This window comes from Callorhinus ursinus, unplaced genomic scaffold, assembly GCF_003265705.2.
Source record: "Callorhinus ursinus isolate GAN/ISIS: 27379988/994484 unplaced genomic scaffold, GSC_fseal_2.0 scaffold4, whole genome shotgun sequence".
Lineage (NCBI taxonomy): Eukaryota > Metazoa > Chordata > Mammalia > Carnivora > Otariidae > Callorhinus > Callorhinus ursinus.
The window spans coordinates 88,519,880-88,546,287 of NW_027397066.1; the positions used below are offsets into that span (position 1 = coordinate 88,519,880).

General features: G+C 39.9%; 1 protein-coding gene and 1 long non-coding RNA gene across 9 annotated transcripts in view; one reads left to right on the forward strand and one right to left on the reverse strand.

Moving 5' to 3' along the window:
• The window catches only part of LOC141372641 (uncharacterized), a 30,078-nt gene extending 7,267 nt beyond the window's left edge, over nt 1-22,811 (reverse strand). Inside the window, exons 1-2 of the long non-coding RNA XR_012378003.1 lie at nt 22,661-22,811; nt 75-257 (exon numbers count right to left, since the gene is read on the reverse strand). This is a non-coding gene — a long non-coding RNA (uncharacterized lncRNA). The remainder of the gene's footprint in view (nt 1-74; nt 258-22,660) is intronic.
• The window catches only part of SGMS2 (sphingomyelin synthase 2), an 83,971-nt gene that overhangs the window by 37,852 nt on the left and 19,711 nt on the right, over nt 1-26,408 (forward strand). For 5 of the 8 annotated variants that reach the window (XM_073892091.1, XM_073892090.1, XM_025873596.2 and 2 more), the window contains exon 2: nt 25,282-25,981. In XM_073892091.1, the coding sequence (XP_073748192.1) occupies nt 25,527-25,981 (455 nt within the window). In that variant the 5' untranslated portion in view covers nt 25,282-25,526. Of the gene's footprint in view, nt 1-23,037; nt 23,254-24,995; nt 25,188-25,281; nt 25,982-26,408 lie in introns of those variants that run through there. The other 3 variants (XM_025873599.2, XM_025873597.2, XM_025873595.2) reach the window with 3 other exon arrangements.

The following is a 26,408-nucleotide window of genomic DNA, read 5'->3' on the forward strand; positions in this document are numbered from 1 at the left end:
CTAATCCCAATTTGATCTTTTAAGACTTCTAACCTCCCTTGAATTTATTTCTTGAAGGAAAACCAGAATGTTACCGGACTGTGTTGAGAGTACGTCGCTGCCCTTTTGGGCTAGTGGGACAGCCGTGCCTGGATGGTGTTCGATGTTCTGTAGTGATTCAGCAGTGCTGTGAGATTAGGAACCTTTCTTCTCCCTGAACTTGGAGAGAGTCTCTCTCTGGTTCTATCAGGTGGGAGTGTTTCCCAAGGAAGGATCTGCTATAAAATCAACAGGAAGAAAGGGATGAGGGGAGTGGCTCTCAGGATTATCTCAAAAGCTAGCAACATTCGTTCATGCAAAATTATTTAGAAAAGTAAATAAATGGGGCACCTGGGTGGCTCAGTGGTTGGGCATCTGCCTTCGGCTCAGGTCATGTTCCCAGGGTCCTGGGATTGAGCCCCACGTTGGGCTCCCTGCTCCACGGGAAACCTGCTTCTCCCTCTCCCACTCCCCTTGCTTGTGTTCCCTCTCTCTCTCTCTGTCTCTCTCTGTCAAATAAATAAATAAAATCTTAAAAAAAAAAAAGAAAAAAGTAAATAAAATAATTTGGAAGCCTGGGTTAGTGGCAAAATCTAAGCAACTGACACCATTTTATTCAGCTGCCATAAGGTTGTATTACCAAAATAATAGCCTAGTGACTCAGGTTAACTTTTGGATCTCTATAAAATGTAAGGGGAAAGCTTATTTAACTCTACAATTTTCTGACTTTTCTTGAAGCCACAGTAGTGCTCACTGAATTTCGCATTGAAGGTAGAATCCCTGTTTTATATGCAGTCTCATACCTTGAATAATTTTGAGTGTAGAATGTTGATTTGGGGAAATGCTTTTAAGCTTGGCTTTATAAAGAACCTAGAGTCTTTCTATTAATTTAGATTTTCAGTCTTTCATCAGAAATCTTTGTTACTTGATGGAAAACTGTGTTAATCATTCCTAAAAGATTACTGAACACAATAGAACTTGTTTTCAAAAACAGGAGAAGCCATAAATAATACTTCAGATGGTTCAAATAAACTTTGATGGAGTTCACTTAGCTCTGTTTATTCTAAAAATTTGAGGGAGAAATTGGTTATTTTAATTAACAGAGCTTTAATACTTGATCCTCTGCTTTTCCAAAGTTATTTGACTGTGTGTGTGTGTGTGTGTGTGTGCGCGCGCGCGCGCGTGCTCCCGTGCACACGGGTGTGTTTCTGTCTGTGTCTGTGTGTATGAATGTTGCGGGGGTGGTAGGACATCCAAGGTTAAATCTGGAATACTCTGCTACCCAGAAGAAAAAAATCGAATCTAGGATTGCTAATCCATTACCAGAGAAATCTAATCTTTTTTGATACGGTAAATTGTCTGCCTTTAAACATTAATGCTAATAGAATAGAAGTTACGCTCTTGAAATCAAGTTATACGATTTCAAGTTACTTGGGATATTTTTACTTCTTAATTTTAAGTGTTTTAGAAAAGTCCTTTTTTAAACACTACTTTAATATAGTTTATACTGACTTACATTATTTCTTAATTTTGGATCTGCATCCATTTAATGGTCAATCACTATAATAAAGCATAATACTTGATTCTTTGTATCTTTTGGTATTGGCCTCTGAGCTCACCCAATAGTTTTTTGTTGTTTACCTTGCATCTAAATTAACCATCACTGTTCTATGTGATGTGACCTTTCACTTCAACCTTATAAAATTATTTTCTTTAGTTTTAATATCTTATTTATTCTTTAATTAGACTGAGATCAGCAGCTCTTTGTTAGCTTCTTATTTAATTGGCTTCAGTCGTGGTACGGAAGGCGTTCTGCATTAGCTGCCCTCTCCCCATACTCTCCTTACTCCCTTTAGACGGCTGAATAGTGAATAGAACCTAATGGATGTTTCTTCCATGAATTTATTTCCCTTTTCATGTGGCATATTTTGACAAATGTGTTTTCTGACCGTAAGAAACAAAGATATAAGATAAACCACATTTTTTATTGTACTATGCCAGTGGCTAATCATTTGACATAGTCCCTTATTTGAGAATGTGAGAGAGAGAGAGGTAAGGCCAAAGGATCTGAGGACCAGAGATTGCTTCACTTCTTATCAAGTGGTTTTAGATTTCTAAGATACTCTCATGGAGGTTCAAGGACATGTAGGGGCTGTGGTTGCTGAGTACACTTTTGTCATTGATGATCTTAATAAACCCCTATCAACCTGTTACCCATAAATTATCTACATCAAGCTAAATTAAAATACCGGACACTTTTATATCTTTGACAGAATCAATTTCTCACCCATAGGACCAAACTCATGGGGGTTCTCACCTCTAAGAGGAAATACCTAGAGCATGGGTGGTTAGTTCATTCTTCAGTAATAAGTTACCTTACCCTCTTTCTCAATGTGAGAAATGGGATTTTTGTTTGCCTTTTTTAGCTGTTTTGGTTGAGATCACTAATGCATCTTTACTTTCTTTTTATAGGATGATTTTTTTTAAAGATTTTATTTATTTGGCAGAGAGAGACACAGCGAGAGAGGGAACACAAGCAGGGGGAGTGGGAGAGGGAGAAGCAGACTCCCCGCTGAGCAGGGAGCCCAATGCGGGACTCGATCCCAGGACCCTGGGATCATGACCTGAGCCGAAGGCAGACTCTTAACGTCTGAGCCACCCAGGTGCCCCAGGATGATATATTTTTTAAATATGGCAAAGGGTCTTAGAAATAAAATAATGGGGTTGTAGTAAATGAAACTGAAGCCCAAGGTTCGTAAATTATGTACCCAGGATTAGTCATGGCTTATTTGTGGCCAAAAACAGAGATAAGGATTTTGGTCCAGGGGCGCCTGGGTGGCTCAGTCGTTAAGCTTCTGCCTTCGTTCGGCTCAGGTCGTGATCCCAGGGTCCTGGGATCGAGCCCCACATCGGGCTCCCTGCTCAGCGGGAAGCCTGCTTCTCCCTCTCCCTCTGCTCCTGCTTGTGTTCCTGCTGTCGCTCTCTGTGAAATAAATAAATAAAATCTTTTAAAAAGAAAAAAGGATTCTGGTCTGTTCTGATCCAGGGTCTTGGCATGTCACCATTACCTTATTGTCTAAACTTTTAGCCACGGAACCCAGATTTTAGATGAGGTTTTGGGTAACCCATCCAAAACAGAAAGAAAAGCAGAGCTCCATTAGTTTAAGATGGGGGCCTGGAGACACATCTGCATAGTCTCCCTGAGACTCTGTCCTGGAATGTACTTCTTTCTTCTCAGTATGGTTCACAGCACAGATAGAACGCATGGCCCCTCTCTCGTTCCCAAGCACGTCCTTAGCACGACAAACTAAACCTGGTCTGGTTCTCCTTTCCTGGAGCATTCCTGTCCCCTGTATCAGAAAGAGGATATAAATGGAAAAGTTAGGGGAGGCGAGTTGACCCAGCCAGGGAGTCACAGCCATAAAGGAAATGTCAGGTCTTCCCTGCCGACTCTGGAACATTCTCACTCTGTGTCAGGAGGAAGCAGCACGGGAGCTCTGCCTATGAAAATCTCCTGAGCTCCTGAGGTTGGCTCCTCAGATGCAGGGGTGAGGGGTGGGGTGCCATCACATTTCCTTTAATTTGCTGCAAGAATTCATCCTGAAGCTGCGTGCTCATTTGTAGATGTTTTTTTCCTCAAAAAGTGGCAAAATGACATACTGAATTAGAACTACCAAAGTACCAAATGCTGGCTCCTCTACTTAGTAACTGGGAACTTTGGGCAATTCACTTCACTTCTCTGTGCTCATTTGTAAAGTATGGGTAATAAAAATATCTGTCTCTGGGAGGGATGGGGTGGCTGGGTGATAGACATTGGGGAGGGTATGTGCTATGGTGAGCGCTGTGAATTGTGCAAGACTTGAATCACAGATCTGTACCTCTGAAACAAATAATGCAATATATGTTAAGAAAAAAAAAAGATAGCAGGAGGGGAAGAATGAAGGGGGGTAAATCGGAGGGGGAGATGAACCATGAGAGACTATGGACTCTGAGAAACAAACTGAGGGTTCTAGAGGGGAGGGGGGTGGGGGGATGCGTTAGCCTGGTGATGGGTATTAAAGAGGGCACGTTCTGCGTGGAGCACTGGGTGTTATGCACAAACAATGAATCATGGAACACTACATCAAAAACTAATGATATAATGTATGGTGATTAACATAACAAAAAAATTTAAAGAAAAATATCTGTCTCATAGTTGTGGTGAAGATTAAATAAGTAAAGCATTTAGAATAATGTTTGGGCGGTAGTAAATACTTATATGAGTGTTAGTTACAGCTCTTATTCTTAAGTCTAGGTTATATAAATTTAAATCATTAATGGGATACAAATTCAAAAAATTTTAAAAACTTAAATATTCCAATCTAGTGTTAGCTAAAATGTTAATTAATTGTATTGGCACAGAGAATCGAGCACAATAGTGGTAAATCCCAGCTAGCTTTGCATGATCGTAATGTTGTTAACATAATTTAAAGTGTGTATTTGTAAAACTTTTCCCAAAAAAAGCTTTCTTATTTTGTTTGGTTTTTTTTATTTTTTAAAGCTTCTTAAAATAATTCAAAGCCATAAACATAAGGTGAATTAGATTTGCTAAGGCCCTAGAGAAATGTTCACTTTTACCTAGTCATTATATATGATCTTATTTTCATAGGGAAGAAAAGCTGCACAAAGTGGTCGACAAACATCTCCTAGAAAACTCTTTAACAGTCGATAATCAAATACAGTTTTCTGCTTGCACTTTGGTGAAAATCTCCGCAGAGAAAGTCTGTTTACGTAGGCAGTTATCTGCTGAAGAACAGTAATGTCCTTGATAAGTACATTTTTGTTTTTAGGAGTTGGTGCCACTTTCAGAATAAAGTGGAGCCGTTTTCAGCTCCTATAATAGGAGTTCAGAGCCTTTTCTTTAGAGTTAGGGTCTTCTTTTTCCACTAGCACTTTTGTCCCTGTCTTTATTACACCGAGGTATTTGCTAAATATGTAATTCACATTTGAAAGGCTTTATGATTATTAAATATAATGTTTAATTAAAATGCTGTGGATTTTCTTACCATTTACAAACTTTGAAATAAAATCTGATTTGCAGCTATAGAACACCATTTATAAGAGGTTTGCTTAATAATTGTGCATGAATACATAGGTCAGAAGGCCTATGTGAAGAATGCTAGGCATACCATGAAAATGTTGGACACAAAGGACCCCCAGAGAGAAGGTTAATTTCTAACAAGCCAGAAGTTATAAATTGGCGTGTTTTTTTTTTTTTTTTGGCATTTGTTTTTTAAATAGGGACTTGGTGGTGGTTGGGGGGGCGGTGCCTGGGTGGCTCAGTTGGTTAAGCGTCTGACTTCCACTCAGGTCATGATCTCTGGGTCCTGGGATCGAGCCCCGTGTCTGGCTCCCTGCTCCGCGGGAAGTCTGCTTCTCTCTCTCCCTCTGCCGCTCGCCCTGCCTGTGCGCTCTCTGTCTCTCTGTGGCAAATAAATAAATTTTAAAAAACGGTAAAAAAAAAAAAAAAACTGGGGACTTGGGGAGAGGGGAGACTGGGCTGTGTAACCTCACTGGGCCAGGAGTGCTGTGTTTGACAGTTCATTTCTGGGTCCAGGAATTGTAGCAGGAAAGGTTTCTTGGACGAAATGACATTGGCATATGAGGGGCAGGTATGTAAGCAAGGGGGTAGAAGCGAGAGGATTAGACAGCTTAAAAAAAAAAAACTATATGTAAAGGCCTGATGAGAGGGAATATCGCATGTGAAGGGAACAGAAGTTAAGTAAATGTCACTGGAAGCACAAGATTTAGGGACAGGAAAAAAACTCATCTCAAAAACTGAGCCTGTAAAGGAAGGCAGAGGCCAGATTATGAAGGTCCTTGCAAGCACTGGCAAATGTCAGAAGGAGGCAACACCCTCCGGGAATAGTCTGGAGAAAAAAAATAAGATGACTGGGGAAAGGTCATCTGACTGGGTATTTATTATTATGGTAATTTTGTTTAGCGGAAACAATGGCAGTAAGGTGTTTTGTTGGTTTGTTTTAAAGAGAAGCTTTATCTTAAAGAGGCAGACTGAAATATGTACGGATGAGATGAAGAGATATCTGGGATTGCTTCAAAAAAATCCTGGGCGGGGGATGATGAAAAAGATTTCCTGTGACAGTTGTTGTGGCCGATAAGGTTCGCTACACTGTTCTCTCCACTTTCAGTAGAACATGTTTGAAAGGTTCTGTTTGTCAGTTTGTTTTTAAAGCCAAAATAAGCAATGGATTTGGGCCATGGAGAGCCATTTAAGGGCTTGAAAGAAGCCAAGAAAGTAGGAAATGGACCGGGAACCAAACCAGAGAGGGACGGAGGAAGGGAGGGCTGCCCCAAATAGCCAGTATGGTCGGTCCTTCCCCTACAGATACGGTGGCCCTTCACTTTCTCCTTGGGCGGGATTGTTCACGACTTTCTATCTTCTTAGCAAGCTGCTGTCGCGCTGTTTTCACTTCGTGCTCTCATAGTACGAAACAGTAGCGGTGCCTGATACTCCTAGAACCATATCGGCTTTCTTTTTATTTAAAAAATGATTTTTTATGCATCTTTTTTGGTGGATGGATTTAATGCATTTAAAATTTGTTGTGGCTATGGATATCCTGCCCTCTGTAAGGAAGGATGTTTGAGACCTGAACTAAGCTGGAGGGAGCAGAGTTCAGTAGAATGATGGAGGATTAAAATGCATGGGACCTGGAGTGATTGTCAGTGAGCAGAGGAAGGAGTTGGAAGCTGAGGTGATAGCTGAGATTTTATTTATCCGGTAAACCCCCCAGATGGAATTCACTCTTTTCCTGCAAATGTTCTGCATCAACCTGTAATCCTTTTTGACATTCTTAAAATGTGCCTCTACTTGAAGTATAGATACATATTAACCAGAATGTAATTTTTGGTCTTGTTCAGTATAAGCTTCGGAAGTGGGCTCCTAATTGCCTAATATTGCTGCAGATTATGCTATAGGAGATGTTAGAAGCAAAAAAAAAAAAAAAAAAAAAGGCCAAAGTGGGGGAGAAAAAAACCCCACTTTTCTAGCCTGTTACTTTGCTTCAATTTTTTTTAAAAAAAGGTTTTTGATAGCATAAGTATATTTTTTAAAAAAAGAATTTCAGGTAATTATTTATAGTCAAATACTTTTATTTATGTAGGGTCATCACTGAGAATTAGATTCGATGGAAATAAGATTAAGTATGGAATTACATCTTTCAGCTTCCCGATGCCAATTGAACGTTGAGTTTATAGTGTTTCCTGGCTACCTCATGGCATCATGTTCAGGTTTAGAAACAGTTCTTTTGATCATCCTGTGTTTTTCTAAATCTGCTTCACTCTGTAGAAAATAATTCTGACCATAGTTTACTTCCAATGATAGACCAGTGCTAAACTGAATAGGATAACTACTTCACTGATTTTCTATTCACTACTGATTTGTAGAGCTTGGCGTTTTTATTTTTTAGAAATATTTAAATTCCAGTTAGTTAACATACAGTGTAATATTAGTTTCAGGTGTACAATATAATGATTCAACACTTCCATACAACACCCAGTAGAGCTTGGCATTTTTAAAGGCTATTAAAAAATTTTTTTTACTTTTTAAAAACTTTCTCAGTTTTCATCTATTTATCTAGACTTTTAAAATTCCTGTTACATTATATTTTAATATACATCTATATCTGTCTCTCCAATCTTTCCCTCCTCTCCCATTTTATGTTCATTATTTGAATTTTCTTTTCACTTTTACTTGTCTGGTGTATGGTTTTACAAAACTTCAAATGTTATTTCAGGCTCTAATCTAATTTATAAAAGTTGTTTTTATTGCTCTTTGGTCTTTTTTAAGTCACTTCTGGTTGGAAAGATTGAGGGGAGTTACTTAACCAAAAAATCCCGTGAGAATAGGAGCCAGTCTTCTACCGTCCTTTGCATTTCAAGCCAAATTCCGCACAGAACGGAAGGCCAGAAATAATTCTGTCTTCTGTGTTAGCCATCCACGTGTTTGCCTTACCTTCCAGGCTTTCAACAGTGAGTGTAGCAGTTACTACATATTTAACCCTTGAGGACTGCTTACCTTGAATTTGGTCACTCTATGTCATTAACCTTGGGGTACGGTTTTTGAAATTTTCTACATCCGTAGTTTCTATCCTACCTATTCAGATTCAATGATAAAATTTCTGCACTCTAAGTCTAATTGAATTCTAAATCTTCATTAGGTATTTGCTACCTTCAACCTCTCTGTTCCCACATAATGCCTTTGTTTTTATTCTTCCGGTGATTATAAAATTGCGTCTTTAACCTTTCCTTCAAAGTCTCATGTGGGTTAAACATTTCTTAGAAGACAGCACTGGGGTGAGCAATTAAAAGTCCATTATGATGAATATAATTAGAATATTAAACACGTATTATTTTGGTCTGTTAAAAATGGAAAAGAACTCAAAGGCAAAAATCCATAATTGAGTAATTATTGGAGCATTTCCAGTGGAATCCCTTTTTAAAAGTTTTAAAAATTTATATTTGTATAGGTTTCTAGAAGCTATTTATATGAATTGGGTCTCAGCAGGTTGGAACATAGATACTCATTTTTTTTTAAGAGTTTATTTATTTCACAGAGAAAGATACAGCGAGAGAGGGAACACAAGCAGGGGGAGTGGGAGAGGGAAAAGCAGGGAGCCCGACGCGGGGCTCGATTCCAGGACCCTGGGATCATGACCTGAGCCGAAGGCAGACCCTTAACGACTGAGCCACCCAGGCGCCCCGGAACATAGATATTCTTGATATACCTTTGACTTGATGATACACTGTTTTGTTTTGTTTTGTTTTTAAAGATTTTATTTATTTGACACAGAGAGAGAGAGAGAGCACAAGCAGGGGGAGCAGCAGGCAGAGGGAGAGAAGCAGGCTTCCTGCATGAGCAGGGAGCCCGATGCAGGGCTCGATCCCAGGACTCTGGGATCATGACCCGAGCTAAAGGCAGCGGTTTAACCAACTGAGCCACCCAGGCGCCCCTTGTTTTGTTTTTTGTTTTTTTTTTCTGATGAAGAGTATTCATGTAAAATGTTTAAATGGACTGTTACCTCATTAGCCCAAAGATCCAGGTTGAATATCCCTCCTGTTACTCTCTTTCTCCATCCTGTTTTATTTTTTTCACAATAATTTAAATCTTTTTATTGTTGTTGTTGTTGTACATAGCAGAATGGAAGCTCTGTGAGGGAAGTGACTTTTTTTAAACTGTGGTAGCCCTACAGTATTTCCTAGAATAGACGCTGACTACCCTTGAGTAAGTAATTATCTTTGTCTTTTTAGGTAGTAAAATCAAAACATGCTGCTTATTTAATTTGTCAATACAAAAAGGTAAAGTGTTCCATGTAGTATCACCTTTCCAGTAACCAGGTTATTTATGTACATGTAATTTATTTACGTATGCAGCACAGTTTTCCCCCCACAATAAAGAATCATGCTGTTTATGCACACCATTTTGCAACTTACTTTCTTCACCTAACATGGTATGATGGTATGATAGTATTTTATTGTACAAATAAAACATTTACAATGTAACTAGTCCCATCTTTTTTTTTTTTCAAAGATTTTATTTATTTATTTGACAGAGAGACACAGCGAGAGAGGGAACACAAGCAGGGGGAGTGGGGGATGGAGAAGCAGGCTTCCCGTGGAGCAGGGAGCCCGGCGCGGGGCTCGATCCCAGGACCCCGAGATCACCTGAGCTGAAGGCAGACGCTTAACCGACTGGACCACTCAGGTGCCCCAAACTAGTCCCATCTTGACGGACAGTGTGGTTTCAGTCTTACAGGTCCGGAATCACTTACCTATTGAATTTCCAAAAACTAAAGGTCCTCCCCTCCTGTCTGTTCCTCCTCCCCTCCCTCCCCCTCTCCTATTTCCCCTACCTCTGCTCCTTCCCTCGGTAACCCTTGGGGTCTGAACACTTCTTGAACTCACCAAAAGCTCTTTATAGTCTTTATTTAACCAACTTGGTGTGAATATTTTCATATGTCTCATTCAAATGTATCAGTGTTTGAGTATCTGGTGTTTCCCAGGTCCAGCAAGGGGGTAGTGGTAAGCTCTGAGACCTAATATATGCTATACCTACATATAGTTTTTCTGAAAGTCAAAGCTCTGAATTTTAAAATGCATCTGTTGCCCCAAAATTCTGATGAGTAGATTTGGAAAACAGTTCTTCTCATTTATCTTTAGACAAATTCCTAGAAGTGATTCCAAAGTGTGTAATATATGGCTTTTGGAATTAGAGAAAGCACTAAAATAATTTTAAAAAAAAACAAAAAAGATATGGAATTAGAATTTTGTAGTACTTGGGATTGTTAGTAATATTTATGGATTTTTGCAAACTGGTTTAAGTGACTATTCCCAATCATTCTTTTAATTTTTATTTTTAAAATTTTTTTTTAAAGATTTATCTATTTATTTTAGTGGGGTGGGGGAGGGTCCGAGGGAGAGGGAGAGGGAGAGAGAAATCCAAGCTGACTCTGCACTGAGCATGGAGCCTGTCACAGGGCTCAGTCTCACGACCCTGAGATCAGATCTGAGCCAAAATCAACTTCACCGACTGTGCCACCCAGGCGCCCCCAATCATTCTTTCAATTTTTAAAAATAACTTTTTTATATGGAATAGAGACTATTTTGAAAACCACAATTTATTTAACTGATCATCAGGCAATTTCAGGTTATTTCTGAAGTTTTATTGTCACATAGAACAGAGGACAAAAACTATGAATTGATAATGAGTACAAGAAAGCAAAAATCCGCCAAATATCAGGAAAAAAGGTTTTTAAAATGCTTAAGTACACAAGCTTATAAAGCATCCGCAGTGCAGGAAAACTACCAATATTTGAAGAGGGCTTGGGGATTTGCATTTTTGACTGAATTGTCTCCTCTATGAAATCCGGTTTGACTTGATTCTCCGCTATTTGGCCCCTTTTGGTTTTATTCAGGGGAAACAATACAGAATTAGTGACTGGTTTTGCTTTGTGAAATATTGAGTGACAACCATTATATGGAAATGTATAAGGCAGCCCTCACCCCTTTATTGCAAATAAACCCTGCAGAAGATACCACACTGCGGTACAGTTAAGTCTCTTTTTGAAAGTTCATGCTAAGACTAATTTAATTGTATGTGTATGTCACGTTGGGGCTGTAACACTTCAAACAGCTGTTAGTTGACCGGGCTCTCCCCAGCAGCAGCAACAATGCCGATGCTTCTAAAAATGCAACGTTGTGGACTTGTGTTTTTTATTGCACTTAATTGAGGCTGAGGGAAGCCAGGAAATAAAGAGATTTCCGTTGATAAGTACCTCCCTGAAAGCAACAGCAACAGCTATGCATGGTTTGAGATACTTTTAGCTATAGAATAATACATTTATAATGAAAACATTTTTAAATGTGGACTGTACACAAATGTAGGAAGGAAAAAAATCTCATACTCCTACCACTTGCAACCATTAATATTTTAGCGTTTGTGCTCTGACTCTTCTATACATGCATTTTTTGCATACTTGAAATTGTACAACACAAAATACCTTTTTAAAAACTAGCACATTCTCCCTTTTAACTCTGTCAATACTTTTGTAGTTAAAAATAGCCATCAGCATTTCCTTGATTATAATAAGAATGATTAATGTGGAAAATTAGAAGATATAACATGGAGTAAGGACAAAATTAAAATCATCTTAAATTCATCAAGCAGTATTAATATTTGGTCTATGTTCTTCAGATTTTTTTCTATATCTATGTAATATACATCTTTATGTTGCTGAAACCATACTGCATTTCCTCATCATTAAAATCATAAGCATAATCTTCATAGAACTCTTTGAAAATAGTTTTTCAAATACGTGGGTGAATACTTTTATTGCAGAAAATTTGGAGAAAATAAGAAGGTACAGAAGAAAATAAAAATAATTGGTAAATCTCACCACCAGCATTTACAGCTGACATTCTTTTGGTGTATTTATTATCTTGGTTTTTAAAAATTCATACATTTACATTTTTATGAAAATGATATGGTGCTTTTTTTTAAGATTTATTTATTTTAGGAAGAGAGAAAGAGTGCAGGGGGAGGGGCAGAGGGAGAGAATCTCAAGCAGACTCCCTGTTGAGTGCAGAGCTTGACCTGGGGCTTGATCTCACGACCCCAAGATCATGACCTGAGCCAAACCAAGAGTCGGAGATTTAGCTGACTGAGCCACCCAGGTGCCCCAGGTGCTGTTTTTTAAACAATAAATTGAATCTATTTCATGGATGCTTCAAAATGTCTACTGTAGATATTTAGATGTATTTAATGTATTATATATGTTTTGATGTGCTTCACAGTTGCTTCTGAATGTCTCCTGTAGACATTTAGATTGTTGTTTCACTGAATATATTTTTGGATACTGTTTTTTCTGAATTCTTTAAGACATGTTCTAAAATAAATTCTCAGTAGTAGAGTTACTATGTCAAAAGGTATAAGCATTTCTAGAGTTCTTATCATGTTTAAAAAGAGACAGAATTTCAAAAGAATTATACCGATTTCTGATCCTACCAGCAGTTCATTGCGGGCTCTTTGTTTTTGTTTTTAGAGAGAGAGCATGTGAGAGGCGGGGGTGGGGGGGTGGGGGGGTGGGGGGTAGGGTTGGGGTGGAGAGAATCCAAGTAGACTCCTTGCTCAGTGCAGAGCCCCTCACAGGGCTCAGTCCCACGACCCTGAGATCATGACCCGAGGCCAAAATCAAGAGTTGGATGCCTGACTGAGCCACCCAGGCGCCCCCCCCTTTGCAGTTTTTATGCTCCTTTTCAATTACAGCTTAAATTATAATTTACTGGACTTTGTTTCAAGGTCACTTTCTAGTGTTCTTATCCAGGGATGACAATAGGGTAGAAGTTGGTGTGTTAATCTGTCAAGGAGACATTCTGTAGGAAGTTTTTTTTATTAGTAATTCGGAGATACTTGGTCACAGGAACTCTTTTGCCTAGGATATGTCAGAGGAGGTGTGGGGGAAATCAGCTCCAAATAGGAAGTAAGGAAATGAGTTCTGGCTATGAGACAGGCCCTAGCAACTTTATCCCTTCCTTGTGTTTCCTTTCCGGCCCATTTTCCACTTGCCCTGTGGATAGCCCAGCCAAAGTGATTCTCTGTTCCCAAACTGTCTCTTTCCATGCTCTCCCAGTTGCATTTAAGGGTGGCCTTTCCTGGTGGGGGTCCTGAAATCACCTGGCTTTAACCAAAAGAATGTGAGAATGAAAAGATGACTTCATGTACAAAGAAAGTGGAGAGCCAAGGCCCCATGTGGAAGCCTGGATTAAAGAATCATAATTATATTTTCTATATTCTTTATATAGAATTTGTGTATATTTATGTGATAATTATATATTTGTTTACATATAATAGTTTGAGCTAAATGAATATCTGGCCTTTTTCACATGCTAAGTTTTCGTTGTGATTATGTTTCTATTGTTATGGTAGACATGTTCCAGCCTAGGTAGTCCCCAGTCTTCCAGCACTGGGTTGCTGGGTCACTGCGCCTACCCCCAGTACCTACAGTTTGGTTCCCCATCCAAATACTCAGGGCTGTCCTGCTTTTGATAACAAGGATCAGTGCTCCCCTCCAGTGCCTCTTTGCACTCCCCAAGCTATAAACTGCCCTTACATAGATCAAAATTTACGTTGGGTCCCTAAGAGCCATTTAAGTGCAGCCCTGATGTCTATGCTTTTCCATATTTTTTTTTTCTCTTTTAAGGCTTCATTGTAAAAACTCTTACTCTTTTTCTTTTTTTTTTTTAAAGATTTTATTTATTTGTCAGAGAGAGAGAAAGAACAAGCAGGGGAAGCAGTAGGCAGAGGGAGAATCAGGCTCCCCGCTGAGCAGGGAGTCCGATGCGGGGTTCAATCCCAAAACCCTGGGATCATGACCTGAGCCTAATGAAGGCAGATGCTTAATCGACTGAGCCACCCAGGCATCCCTCTTACTCTTTTTCTGCTATCACTTCTTTTCACAGCCCCCCCAAATTCTTCCCTCTTTTTCTAATTATCTCCTGGCGCGACAGCTTAGGTATGTTGGAACTAAACGTCTCATGTTATGGTATACGTAAAAGAAATACAAAATAAGAGCTGTGTATCCTGTTCTAGATTTTTGCTGAAGGGAAACAGGCAATTGGCTAAGGATCACCACGTAATCAGTGGTGTATATACATCCACTCCTCGATCTTTACTATACCAGCAACCCCTAGGCTTTGTGGTGGAGTGCTCAAGCTCCATGCAGGAGGTCTTTAGCAGAGTAGACAAAAGTCTTGAGTGAGGTGTGTCCTGTTTTGAGAGAGAAGTGTGTCCATCTGTGTAAGGGCAGTTTATAGCCTGGGGAGTGCAAACAGGCACTGGAGGGGAGCACTAAACCTTGTTATCAAAACGTTTTGATGCAGCTGAAGATTCCTTGATCATTTGCTCTTGCTGAACACGTTGGATTTAGTTCTAAAGAACCTCCTTTTCCCGAGCAGACCATGTCCGGTGGCAGTCATTTTGAGTATTCAGATACTTAGCCACTAGTATTTACTAAGACAGTATTTAAATCTAATGGTGTATAAACCAGATTTCTTTACTTCCTCCAATTTTAATATGCCAGCTTTCTGGTAATAATTATGGAAACGTACACTTTGTAACAGTTTCTTTCTCATTCATTAGGATAAATGAAAATTCAATAGGTAGATATTTTATAGATATATTTCAGGCACCAATATAACACTGAAATTGTTGCATTCCTTGAAATTGTTAAAATGGCATTGTTAGACTCGGGTATTTAATCTTTTAAGTTACTTTTTTTGCTGCCTTTCCCCCGATGTGTGCTAATCCTTGTGTTGGATTGGGTTTGGAAATCTGGGTCCCTCTTCAAAGACCCAAAACTGGGAAACATGAATCATCATTATTAGGTTTTTTACAGGAACAAAATCCTAGATTAGGAGCATTGGTCAAGTAAGTGCTTTCGAGAAACAAATAATGTATTTAAATACAACATGGCGGCTTAAATTCTGAGAGAAACTAGAGCCAAATATAGTGACCTTAATGGCTTTGGAGAAAGTATTGCTTTTTATAGCCTCAGACCAGAAAGCAGGGGCTTGTTCGGCCAGTCATGCAAAAGAACATTGTTGTGGTTGGCATAAGAAAATGAGAAATGTAGGCTTTATACAGACCTTTCTGGGTCTTCCGTGGTCTCTTTCCTATTTTTTCCTTGCCTTATAGTGAAAACCTTGCTCTGCCTTGAGGAACCCAGGTGGGCTGGAGCGCAGGACTTTAAAACACAAAGACATGCCTTGCCTTCATGCTCCCCACGCACCTTTGCCCTCTACCAAGGCCTATATAACACCACACCTAAATCGCAAGAAGCAGATGGGGCAAACCTGCTGGAGGTGCAGATTCTAGAAGCTTCCTTCTCTTTAATTTTTCAGCGGTTAATTCTTGCTACAAGGAAGTGCCCGCACCCCTAAATCACTCAGATTGTACGTATTAAGCTATTTCTTGAACTTGTTTGTTGGAAATACAATAACCATTGTATTTTAAATACATATCAAAAACTAGACTTTAGACCTCAAGGAAATCGTATTGGAGTGTATCTGGGTGTCATTTCTACAACAGCGCTGGGCATTTAAGCTTCCCATTCTTCGGCATCTGCCCTCTGCTGTAACCACAGTATGTCCTAACTGCAAGTTCCTGGTTAAATGCTTCTCCTAAAGCTTCACCTTTGCCTCCACTTTATAGCAAGATCAATTAACTCCCTTCTGGTGTTCTTGCTTGCAGGTGATTTCACTCAAGTCTTGAAGAGGTAATATTCTAGTAAACAGCGAGCTAGTAAACAGCAAGCGAGGTTTCAAGATGTTGTTTTTAAATACCCATTTAAATAGGCTATGAAATTGTATAGAGTATCCCCACAGTTTGGTCACCATGTGGTAGAGGGAGAAATCAATAGGTGTATTTCTTTTTTTTTTTTAAGATTTTACTTATTTATCTGAGAGAGAGCGAAAGCAAGAGAGCTCACAGAGGGAGAGGGAGAAGCAGACTTGCCACTGAGCAGAGAGCCTGACGAGGGACTCGATCCCAGGACCCTGAGATCATGACCTGAGCTGAAGGCAGATGCTTAACCATCTGAGCCACCCAGGCACCTCAATAGGTGTGTTTCTAAGTAATCTGAAGGACATGGAATAAAGGAGCTTTATTAGAGAATTATAAAATTATTTTTAAGGAACTGTTCTTTTTTTCCTTCCCATTATTTATCATGGTTTTCCAGTAATCAGATATGCTTCCAAATCTAAAAACATTTTTTTTTTTGTGATGAGAAAATATACTGTTGACTGTGATCTATTTACTTAATTAGAAGCAGGTCTTCTAATACCACTTAGAGTATGTTGCGTGTTTTGGAGAGTATGTGAAACTGTTCAACCAGGCTTCTGCTTTTCTTTTAGACCTGCCACCTGTTCTTAGGAGAAAATATAAGCTCCAATATCAGACTTAAATATATTTTAAAAATATTAAATGGAGTTTTTGTGGCTTCCAGGAAAGTCCTCATTTCAATAGGTCATCTGTGCTCCTAGTCCAGAGTAATAAGTACTAAAACCCAAGGGCATCAGTTTCTAAGTATATTAATCTTTGGGGTATATAAGGAAGAATAGGAATGTAGAAGCAGATAATTATCACTGTTGTTTCATTAGGCTGTAGATTTAACCTTTCTGATAAAGATCCCAGGGTGTTGATACTAACCAAGTTCTGGCTGTTTTTGTTTGACCATTAAACAGGGAGCAGGTAGTGCCAGTTGGAGGGGGGCAGGGGCAGTGGGAATGATGCTAGTGACCAAACATCTATTCTAATTATGGCATAATTACAGTTCAGATTATCAAGAGCACACATGGCTGTTTAAACGAGAGGGGCCTTCTTTTGCTCAACGCTAAAGTAGATAAGCAGTTTTGACACAAAGGCAAGACTTCAACCCAGCTTATTCTCTGAGATCTTGGGTATATTGTACTTCACTGGCAGTGAGTTCAGAAAAGATGAATGGGAAGTAGAAAATTCTAGCCTAGTGTACAGAATACCGAAAACTACAGATAAAGGAAGAAGACAAGACCAAGGGAGTCCCTCTATCCCCACCCTCGAGAAACTAAGCTTTCCTAGATGTATCCAGAATGGAGGTGGGGAAAGGGGCTTAGGGCAAGCCCAAGCCAGCCTTTGGGCAAAGTGCTTGATGTGTCCCCAACTCTACCCCTTAACTCTAGAATGTCTGATTTAGAGTACCTCTAAAGGAAGTTAAAGAGGTATTTTAAATGAACACAGCAGGGGGAGCGGGAGAGGGAGAAGCAGGCTTCCCATGGAGCAGGGAGCCCGATGCGGGGCTCGATCCCAGGACCCCGGGAGCACGACCTGAGCCGAAGGCAGACGCTTAACGACTGAGCCACCCAGGCACCCTGTGACCTCGTTTTATAGTCCTTTTCTATCTGCAAGTTCCCAGTCAATCTGTCTGTGTACCTATGTATCTAGTGTGTCTGTCTAACCTTTCTGCACCCTCATTCACTTATTCATTTATTTGCCTCACCACATGTTCCACATTGTACTATGGATTGTCACCTTGTCTTTCCCTGTGGCTCCAGCTGAGTCCCCTCCTCCTATTGGAGAACCTCAGTCCGCAATCCCAGGGTGGCTGTTTTGTCTTTCCAAAAGACACTGGAATCAGATCTGATCATTGGAATTCTGTAGCCGTTGCAATAAAAAGAATAGCAGCTTGGGGCACCTAGGTGGCTCAGTTAAAGCGTCCCACTCTTGGCTTCAGCTCAGGTCATGGTCTCAGGGACATGAGATCGAGCCCCACATCAGGCTCTGAACTCAGTGCCAAGTATGTTGAGATTCTCTCTGCCCCTCTCCCAGCGCTTGCTCGCACTCTCTCTCCCTCTCTCAAATAAATAAATAAATAAATCTGAAAAAAAAAGAATAGCAGTTAGAAAATAGAAGCCAGATTTTTATTTTTTAAAAAGATTTTATTTATTTAAGAGAGAGAATGAGAGAGAGAGAGCACGAGAGGGAAGAGGGTCCGAAGGAGAAGCAGACTCCCTGCTGAGCAGGGAGCCCAATGCAGGACTCCATCCTGGGACTCCAGGACCATGACCTGAGCCGAAGGCAGTCGCTTAACCAACTGAGCCACCCAGGTGCCCAGAAGCCAGATTTTTAAAACATGCTATGGAACATTTTGCAAGTCAGATCTTAGGGAAGCTACTTTTTTGTATCAAACTTAAGTCAGAAACAATACAGGCTGAGTACTACTCCCCCTCTCATGCTGCATTATCGCCTGGAGATTATCCCTTCTTTTTTTTTTTAAGATTTTATTTATTAATTTGACAGGGAGAGAGAGAGCGTGAGAGCAGGAACACAAGCAGGGGGAGTGGGAGAGAGAGAAGCAGGCCTCCCGCTGAGCAGGGAGCCCGATGCGGGACTCGATCCTGGGACCCTGGGATCAGGACCCGATCCGAAGGCAGATGCTTATCCCTTCTTGTGGAATACTCCCAGTCCCACGATTTATTGTTTTCCAATTTACACAGCTAATATTTGCTCTTTGTAAATAAGTATTCCTTTCAACAAGTATTAAATTGTCTACCTCACCACTTAAAGTGACCTTTTGTGTGTGTGTGTGTGTGTGTGAAAGAAACAGACCATCTTGTGTTTTCTTTGAATACAACTCAGTAAATTTTGATTATGTTAGAGAAAATCCATCTTTTTTTGGTCACTTCATATTATTTAGTTACAAGGGTTTTTTTTTTGAGCATAGTTTACACAAATTTTCTTAAGTGGTTTGATTTTCATTGGTTGGTTCTTGATGTCTGTAGAAAACGAGAAATGTGTATTCCAGAATCACTGCTAAAGAAGTGCTCAGCTGAGGAGTACTGTACTTGACAGGGATACGTGAGCATGGAATATAATAACAGCGTGGACTAACCCTTGGTTTTCTGGTTCCTTAGAAACAACTTACCTCGAGGCTGTATTTTTTTTTTTTAAGAAGCTTAATGGGGTTATTACTCACATAGTATAAAATTCATTTAAAGTCACAAATGATTTTTAATAAATTTACAGAATTGTGAACCATCATCCCTGTCTAATTTAGGACCTTTCCATCCCCCCAAAAGAAACTTCCAGCCCATTGGCAGTCACTCCGCATTCCCACCAGCAGTCCCAGGCAACCACTGCTGTAGGCTGGAGCTTTCTCTTTTAATAACTGGATACAAGACTGATGTCCAACCTTCCCTAATAAGGGATAGCAAATCAGTACCAGAAATCAAAACATCTGTCCTCTACCCAAGCATCTCTCTCCCAAAATTCAGAAGTCTGGTTTTATCTTTTAAATTGAAAAAAATTCTTTTTCCAATCCATTCCCAGAGTGTTGTCACCCTACAAAGCCTGCCCGTTTTCCTAGTTTGAAGTCTGTCATCACACCTCTACAGATGTGAGACCTAGTGGCGGAATAAAAACTTATTAGAAAGGTCTGACAAGCACTCATGTTACTTTTGTTGGGAAAGTCTTTCACAAAAATACATGATAATTTGCTAGTAAGCTATAGATTTTTTCAGTTTTCAAGCACTCATTAGTAAAAATATTTAGTAAATTTTGTGAGTGCTTGAAATAGAACTCCATGACTAATGATGATGCCCTCGTTATCTGCAAGCATATTACTTACTCATTTTAGGTGAGGAGTTTTATAAGAAAGCTAAGCTCTAAGATTGTTAATTAAGAAGAGCTAAGATATGTTGGTCTCTGGAAAAACTTTATGGGCATGCAGTATCTTAGCTAAAATGGGTCTTGTTACTATAAAGTGATATAAACAAATGGTAGTTTATTAATAACAATAGTATAGTTAAACGGTAGATATGAGTGATGGGAAATAATTGGTGCCTTTCCCCTTCTCCTCCCACAAGAGGACTGAATTATAAATATGAAATTTTTTTCTAAGTGTATACAAATTTTTGCAAAATTACAGAGATTTAAAAATGCCTCTGTTGTTATCTAGGGGACTTTCCTGTGTATTCATGTAACTCTTCTTAAAAAAAGAAAGCTCATCGGGGCGCCTGGGTGGCTCAGATGGTTAAGTGTCTGCCTTCGGCTCAGGTCATGATCCCAGGGTCCTGGGATCGAGCCCCGCATTGGGCTCCCCGCTCAGCGGGAAGCCTGCTTCTCCCTCTCCCTCTACTGTTCCCTGTGCTTGTACTCTCTCACTCTCTCTGTCAAATAAATAAATAAAATCTTTTTTAAAAAGCTCATAATTGATTGTCATTTATTTATTCATTCATTTATTTATTGCTGACTATACTGTTGACCTCTTACATGTAATGGTACTGGAGGTGGTGGTGTGCCACTAAGAACAGGGGCTCCTTGGGCGCCTGGGTGGCTCAGTTAGTTAAGTGTCCAACTCGATTTTTGGCTCAGGTCATGATTTCAGGATCATGAGATTGAGCCCTGGGTTGGGTTCCGCGCTCAGTGCAGAGCCTGCTTGAAATTCTCCCTCTCTGTGCCCCTCCCCCTCTACCCCCTAGCTCTCTAAACAAACAAACAAACAAACAAACTTAAATAAAGAAAAAAAAAGAATAGGGGCTCCTGAGGTCAGATTCCTGGTTCCAGTCTGGGCTCTGCTTCTTCTACCTGTTTGACCTTGAGCATCTCACTTTATCCCAATTTCTTTAAAATCCTTCCTAGGGTTATAATGAGGATTAATTAGATAAGTATTTTTTTTCTGAGAACTATGTGTGGCTGTTTTATTCTACAACTTTTTAATGGTTTTGTGGTGACATCTGAGTTTTTTTAAGTTTGAGAAAGCTTTTATGTCTGTTAAGAAACTTATCAGGTGTTTGTTTCCATTGCTTTTCAATTCAATAAAATTGTTTCAAGACCTAGTTTTTCCTAAGCCTTTAAGCTCCATGTATGAATTTCTTTTATTCATAATTCCAACTTGCAAATGTTAAACACATTTTCTTCCGTCGATGTCTAAACTTTTTCTTCAAAAGATACCTCTTTATAAACATTAAAATCTATATTTAAACTTAGATAAATTTCCTTGATTTTTAAACTATATTTACATATTTAATATGTCTTCTGAACCACACCAGTGCACGACGAGGCTGGCATTCAACAAGCAGAGCATTTCTGAGCCCTGCGACGGGAGCTCGTGTCTACACTCAGTCTCCATCCAGGATGCCGTCAGTGAGCTTTGGGTCAGGACTGCCCAGGAGATGCGTGCATGATGAGTTTCACACTTGTACCTTTTCTGATAGCCTTGACTATCTGTCATGTGGCCCCTTTCCCATTTTTTATTATTTTTATTTTTTAAAGATTTATTTATTATTTATTTTGAGAGAGTGAGAATGAGAGAGAGAGTACATGAGAGGGGGAGGGTCAGAGGGAGAAGCAGACTCCCTGCTGAGCAGGGAGCCCAATGCGGAACTCGATCCTGAGACTCCAGGATCATGACCTGAGCCGAAGGCAGTCGTTTAACCAACTGAGCCACCCAGGCACCCCCCTTTCCCATTTTTTAAAAACTATAACCTCTGATGTCAATTATTGAGATTCCTCATCTCCTATTCAGATCTAAGTTTGTATTTAATTGGATAATGCATCCTTCTTATGTAGTATTTATATACTTGTCTCATACTTTTATAGTTACTATATCAAAACACAGTATTTTATGTTACGATATCCATGATTCATTTAACTAATTCCCTGTTGTTGGATATTAGATCATTTTCACTTTTCTCTTATAAATGACTGTTAACATACTTGTAGAAATATTTTGTGTACATTCATATTTCCTTTGAACTCAGAATAACTGGGTGCTATTACCCCATTATTACTTAATGTAATATAGCCTAATACCTACCAGTGTGAACCTTGGAATCATTTTGTCAAATTACAGGTAAAATCCTGTTGAGATTATTAAGGGGAAATGACTAATGTATGTATGAACATGGTAATATCAAACCCTTTACGAAATAGAGGTGATAGAAATAAAACAGAAGCTAATAGTGTGTTTTCTTGTAATTTGACAAAAAAGTTTCTAAAGTTCATTTAGGGATGGAAAGAAAGTGGAGTAACAGTGGAAGATTTTTTCCACTAGATATTGGCACACATATGACATGCAACTGCTATTGAAGAATGTGGCTCTATTTAGGTACTTCTGTTCCCTTTATTGAATACTTTCTCCCCCCAAAACCAAGTGGATATTGATCTGTATCAAATTCCTTTTTGACCTCACTCAAGATAATCATCTTTTCTATTTACATATGTTTGTGTTTTATTACAGCCCTTTGCTAACTGGAAAACTTCCTTGCATTTCTGGAATACATCATCCTTTGGCCCCCCCCAAAAACCTAACAGTATCAGTGTACTAACAGTTTCAGAGTTTTTGCACTTGCCTTCAAAGGAAGATTAGACTATAGAGGTCTTTAACTTTTAAAATATTCTCTAGGTTAGCTTCTGATATTTTGCAGTGTAAGAGGACTTGGAAAGCTTTTCATCTGCCTTGTGCTCTGGCATTAGTACCCTAAACAAATGAACTAATGGGATTGCCATCCATCGAGAGAAACTATTGTGGCTTTTGTCACTTTCCCAGATACTTACTGGTAGGAAAGGATCACCATAGGAATGAATATGCTGTAATCGTCATCTTGATGATAAGCATTGTGTCCCAAGATTGGTTGACACAGGATAGTGTGCTTTGTATATTCAGTCTTCTTAATGAAATCCCAAGGAAAATATCAATCTTGCTACTAATGACGATAAATGGGCACTCATAAAGTGCTCTTACTCCCACGAGCACAAAGCTCTTCATGATTCATTATTTCAGTCATCCTCACAGTTGTCCCATGAGGTGGGTAGCTGAGTGCTTCCTCTTGGGGAAAACAAACAAACAACAGCCAAACGGGTAACTAATTGGATTTTCTTCTGTTCTATGTTCTATGTTCTAGAACTGGATAGCTACCTTATAAAAACTGTCAGTATGTCCCCCAGTGGACCTGGGCCTCAAAAATCTCAAGTTTCTTTCACATACGAACACCAGGCTAGGAGCAGATGTGGAGTAGTAAAGTTGGAGGGAATTTTGATGCGTTTGGTAAGATGCTATGCGTGGATTAGCCTAGACTTGGTGAAGAGAGGCAATGGCCGAGTTAGTGTTTTGGCATCTCTGTTAGAAGTGGTAATCCATGGTGTCAAAGGTTTGTTTTTGCAAATATCTTACTGACGCACCTCTTCTCTATACTTACTCTTCCTACAACATTGTGCGAGGGTCCTACAAAGAATATCTGTCCATCCTGGTTTCCCAAGAGGGGCACTGGTCCTTTCTCATCCTGCTGTAGTGTATTCGTGTCTGTGGCTTTTCACAGGGACCAGAGAAAGGTGCGATGTCTGTTTCTCAGTGATACCTCTTAGCCCATCTCCATCCTCCAGTGACCCTCCATTTCTCTCCAGGCCAACTTTCCTCATGCTTTCTCTTCCCCAGAAAAGGACAGTACCTCTCTGTAGACACATCTTGTCAGGCGAGCAGGGGTACAACTAAAAGTACACTTGTCTTGTTTTGTTTTGTTTCACTAAAAGATTTATTTGAGAGAGAGAGGGAAAAGATGAGCAGGAGGGGCAGAGGGAGGGAGACAGAATCGTAAGCAGACTCCACACTGAGTGTGGAACCTGACTCGGGGCTCAATCTCAGGATCCTGAGATCACAACCTGAAGCGAAATCAAGAGTCAGATGCTTAACCGACTGCACCCGCCCCGGGCGCCCCTAAAACTACATTTTATCTAGTGATCATTCCCCAGTAGATTTTTGTCACTTGAGTTCTGTCTCTTCAGTTAGACTGCAAGCTCCTTGGATGAATGCTCAGGTCAGCCGTGTTTTTTAAATTCCTTTTAATTGCCTCCCCATTGCTCCCTCCGCGCTGGGGTGTTCAGGTGCACAAGAAACACTTGTGGTCGCTCTATTTGCTATCCATACTCTCAACAAATATTGCCTGTACTTATTGACTGTGCCATTTTAACTTTTCCCCCTTTTCTTTCGTTAAATAAAGGCTTCCTTTCCCCCTTTTTCTTTCATTAAATAAGAGCTTTGAATTCCCCCCCCCATTTTTTCTTGAAGTTCCCCTAAAAGGGAGGCCTTTAAAATGTGAAGAATTATGCTTTAAGTTGTGCAGTGTACTCAGGGCGGGGACTAATTATGAGGTTTGAAAACTCCTTCAGGTGGTTGGGTTCTGCAGCACGACTAAAATACTGCTTTCCTAAATTGAGAACAGCTGGGGCCGTGTTGCTAACCAGTATAAAAGAGTTGGTGCTTGGTGCTCTCTGTTGTGAAGAAGTCTTTGCTCTCCAGAGCTTGTGGAGCTTAAGCCAAAGGCACCCTTTCCTCATCCGTGTCGTGGTGGTGAGTGCCGGGAGCTGGCCCTCTGGGTGTCAGTTTCTATTGCCTGGTAGATCTTGCAGTGCTTGTCTCAAAGTGTCGTTCCTTACTAATTTACTATGCCAATTGCAGGATTTTTACCTTTCGAGTAACAAGTAGAATGCGTTCCCTCAACGCGACGTAGCTAAGGCTTTGTGTGTCTTTTCACCATATTATTTTGAAGGCTGTCAGCTTTCCTGGTGTAGGGTGTGCATCTCTACATATCGAAGGATAAACTGAGACAGTGCCGATTTTAAGTATCTTGAACGTGTGGTTCTTGAATCTGTTCTGGAAAGTGGTCCCTTAAAAAGACTCCAGTTTCTTAAGGAGGAAATAAAAAATGGACTCATCGACAAATGGAGAGAGTAACAGTTACTCCGTGCATGTGAGCAGCTCATCCCAGTTTTGTATTCTTGCAGGTTCATAGAAAAGCTGCAGCCTTAGGAAAGAGTGATGTGAGCTCTGGAGAGGTTCTAAGTTATTATGACTTCATGGTTAGCAACAAGTAATAGTGTCTGACGAAGGCTTTGCAAAGTTGGGTCCTGACTTTTATTTAAAGAAATTTTAAAGGAATTGATTATTAAAATGGACCTATTTATACTAACATCGGCTCAAAAAGAGACAAGAGTCCCAGGATAAAACAAGTCCATATTTTGCAAATAAACTCCATCTCAACAGCATTAACCATGTTCTGACAATATATTTCTAAAGCAAATGGCTTTGGTATTTGCTTCCTTATTTTGATAATGTTTTTGTTTTGGATGGTTGACAATTGGACAAGCACAGTGTGTGAACAGTTTTTGTTTCCTTTTTGCAGGTGGGATAGTAACACCTCTGGGAGAAAGAAAATTGGCTCCCTCTCTTGAAAGTGGCGAGTGTACTGCAGGCGGCTGCATGGGGGGAACAGTAATCAGATGGCTACCTTCTACGTTTTGTGCTAGGAAACAAAATCAGTTATAGGAATCCATGTTGATCTTGGAAGTAGAAGGATTTAAAAAAGTGAAGTTTGCCCAAAAAACACGTACTTTGCCATCTCCCTTTTGATCTGAAGACTGGGGGACAATGGATATTATAGAGACAGCAAAACTTGAAGAACATATGGAAAATCAAACCAATGATCCTGCAAGTACTTACACAAGACCTGCCGAGCCTGTCGAAGAAGAAAACAAAAATGGCAACAGTAAACCGAAGAGCTTATCCAATGGGTTGCGGAAGGGCACCAAAAAGTACCCGGACTATATCCAGATTGCTATGCCCACTGAATCCAGGAACAAATTTCCCCTGGAGTGGTGGAAAACAGGCATTGCCTTCGTGTACGCGCTTTTCAACCTCGTCCTAACCACCGTCATGATCACAGTTGTACACGAAAGGGTGCCTCCCAAGGAGCTCAGCCCCCCACTACCAGACAAGTTTTTTGATTACATTGATCGGGTAAAATGGGCATTTTCTGTATCAGAAATAAATGGGATTATATTGGTTGGATTATGGATCACCCAGTGGCTGTTTCTAAGATACAAGTAAGTAGGTCTGTTCATGGGGAATGGGGGGGTGGGCTTGCCCTAAGTTTGTGTTTAAGGGGGTAGATGTGTAATTGAAATGGTCTTCCTCGGTTTTGTCTGATGAATTCAGTCAGATCCAGGCATTTGATGACAGGAAGCAACAGAAGGATCGACTGTGTTGAATAAATAAACATTTATTGAGCAACTGTGTATGAGAGGTAACCATGAGGACCTAACAGATGTACTGTGGTTGGTGATTCAGAGTTGATGAATTTAAGGTGTAGTTCCTGATCTCAAGCAACTTGGTGCTATGGTATCTGCATGAAAAATCAAGAGGCTTAGAAAGGAATAACATTAACTTCATCCTGCTTTTGTTATTTTAGGCTTTTAACAGGTGGGGAATGGCGTCGCCAGGGAACTTTCTTCTATTGCTCATAGAGTGATG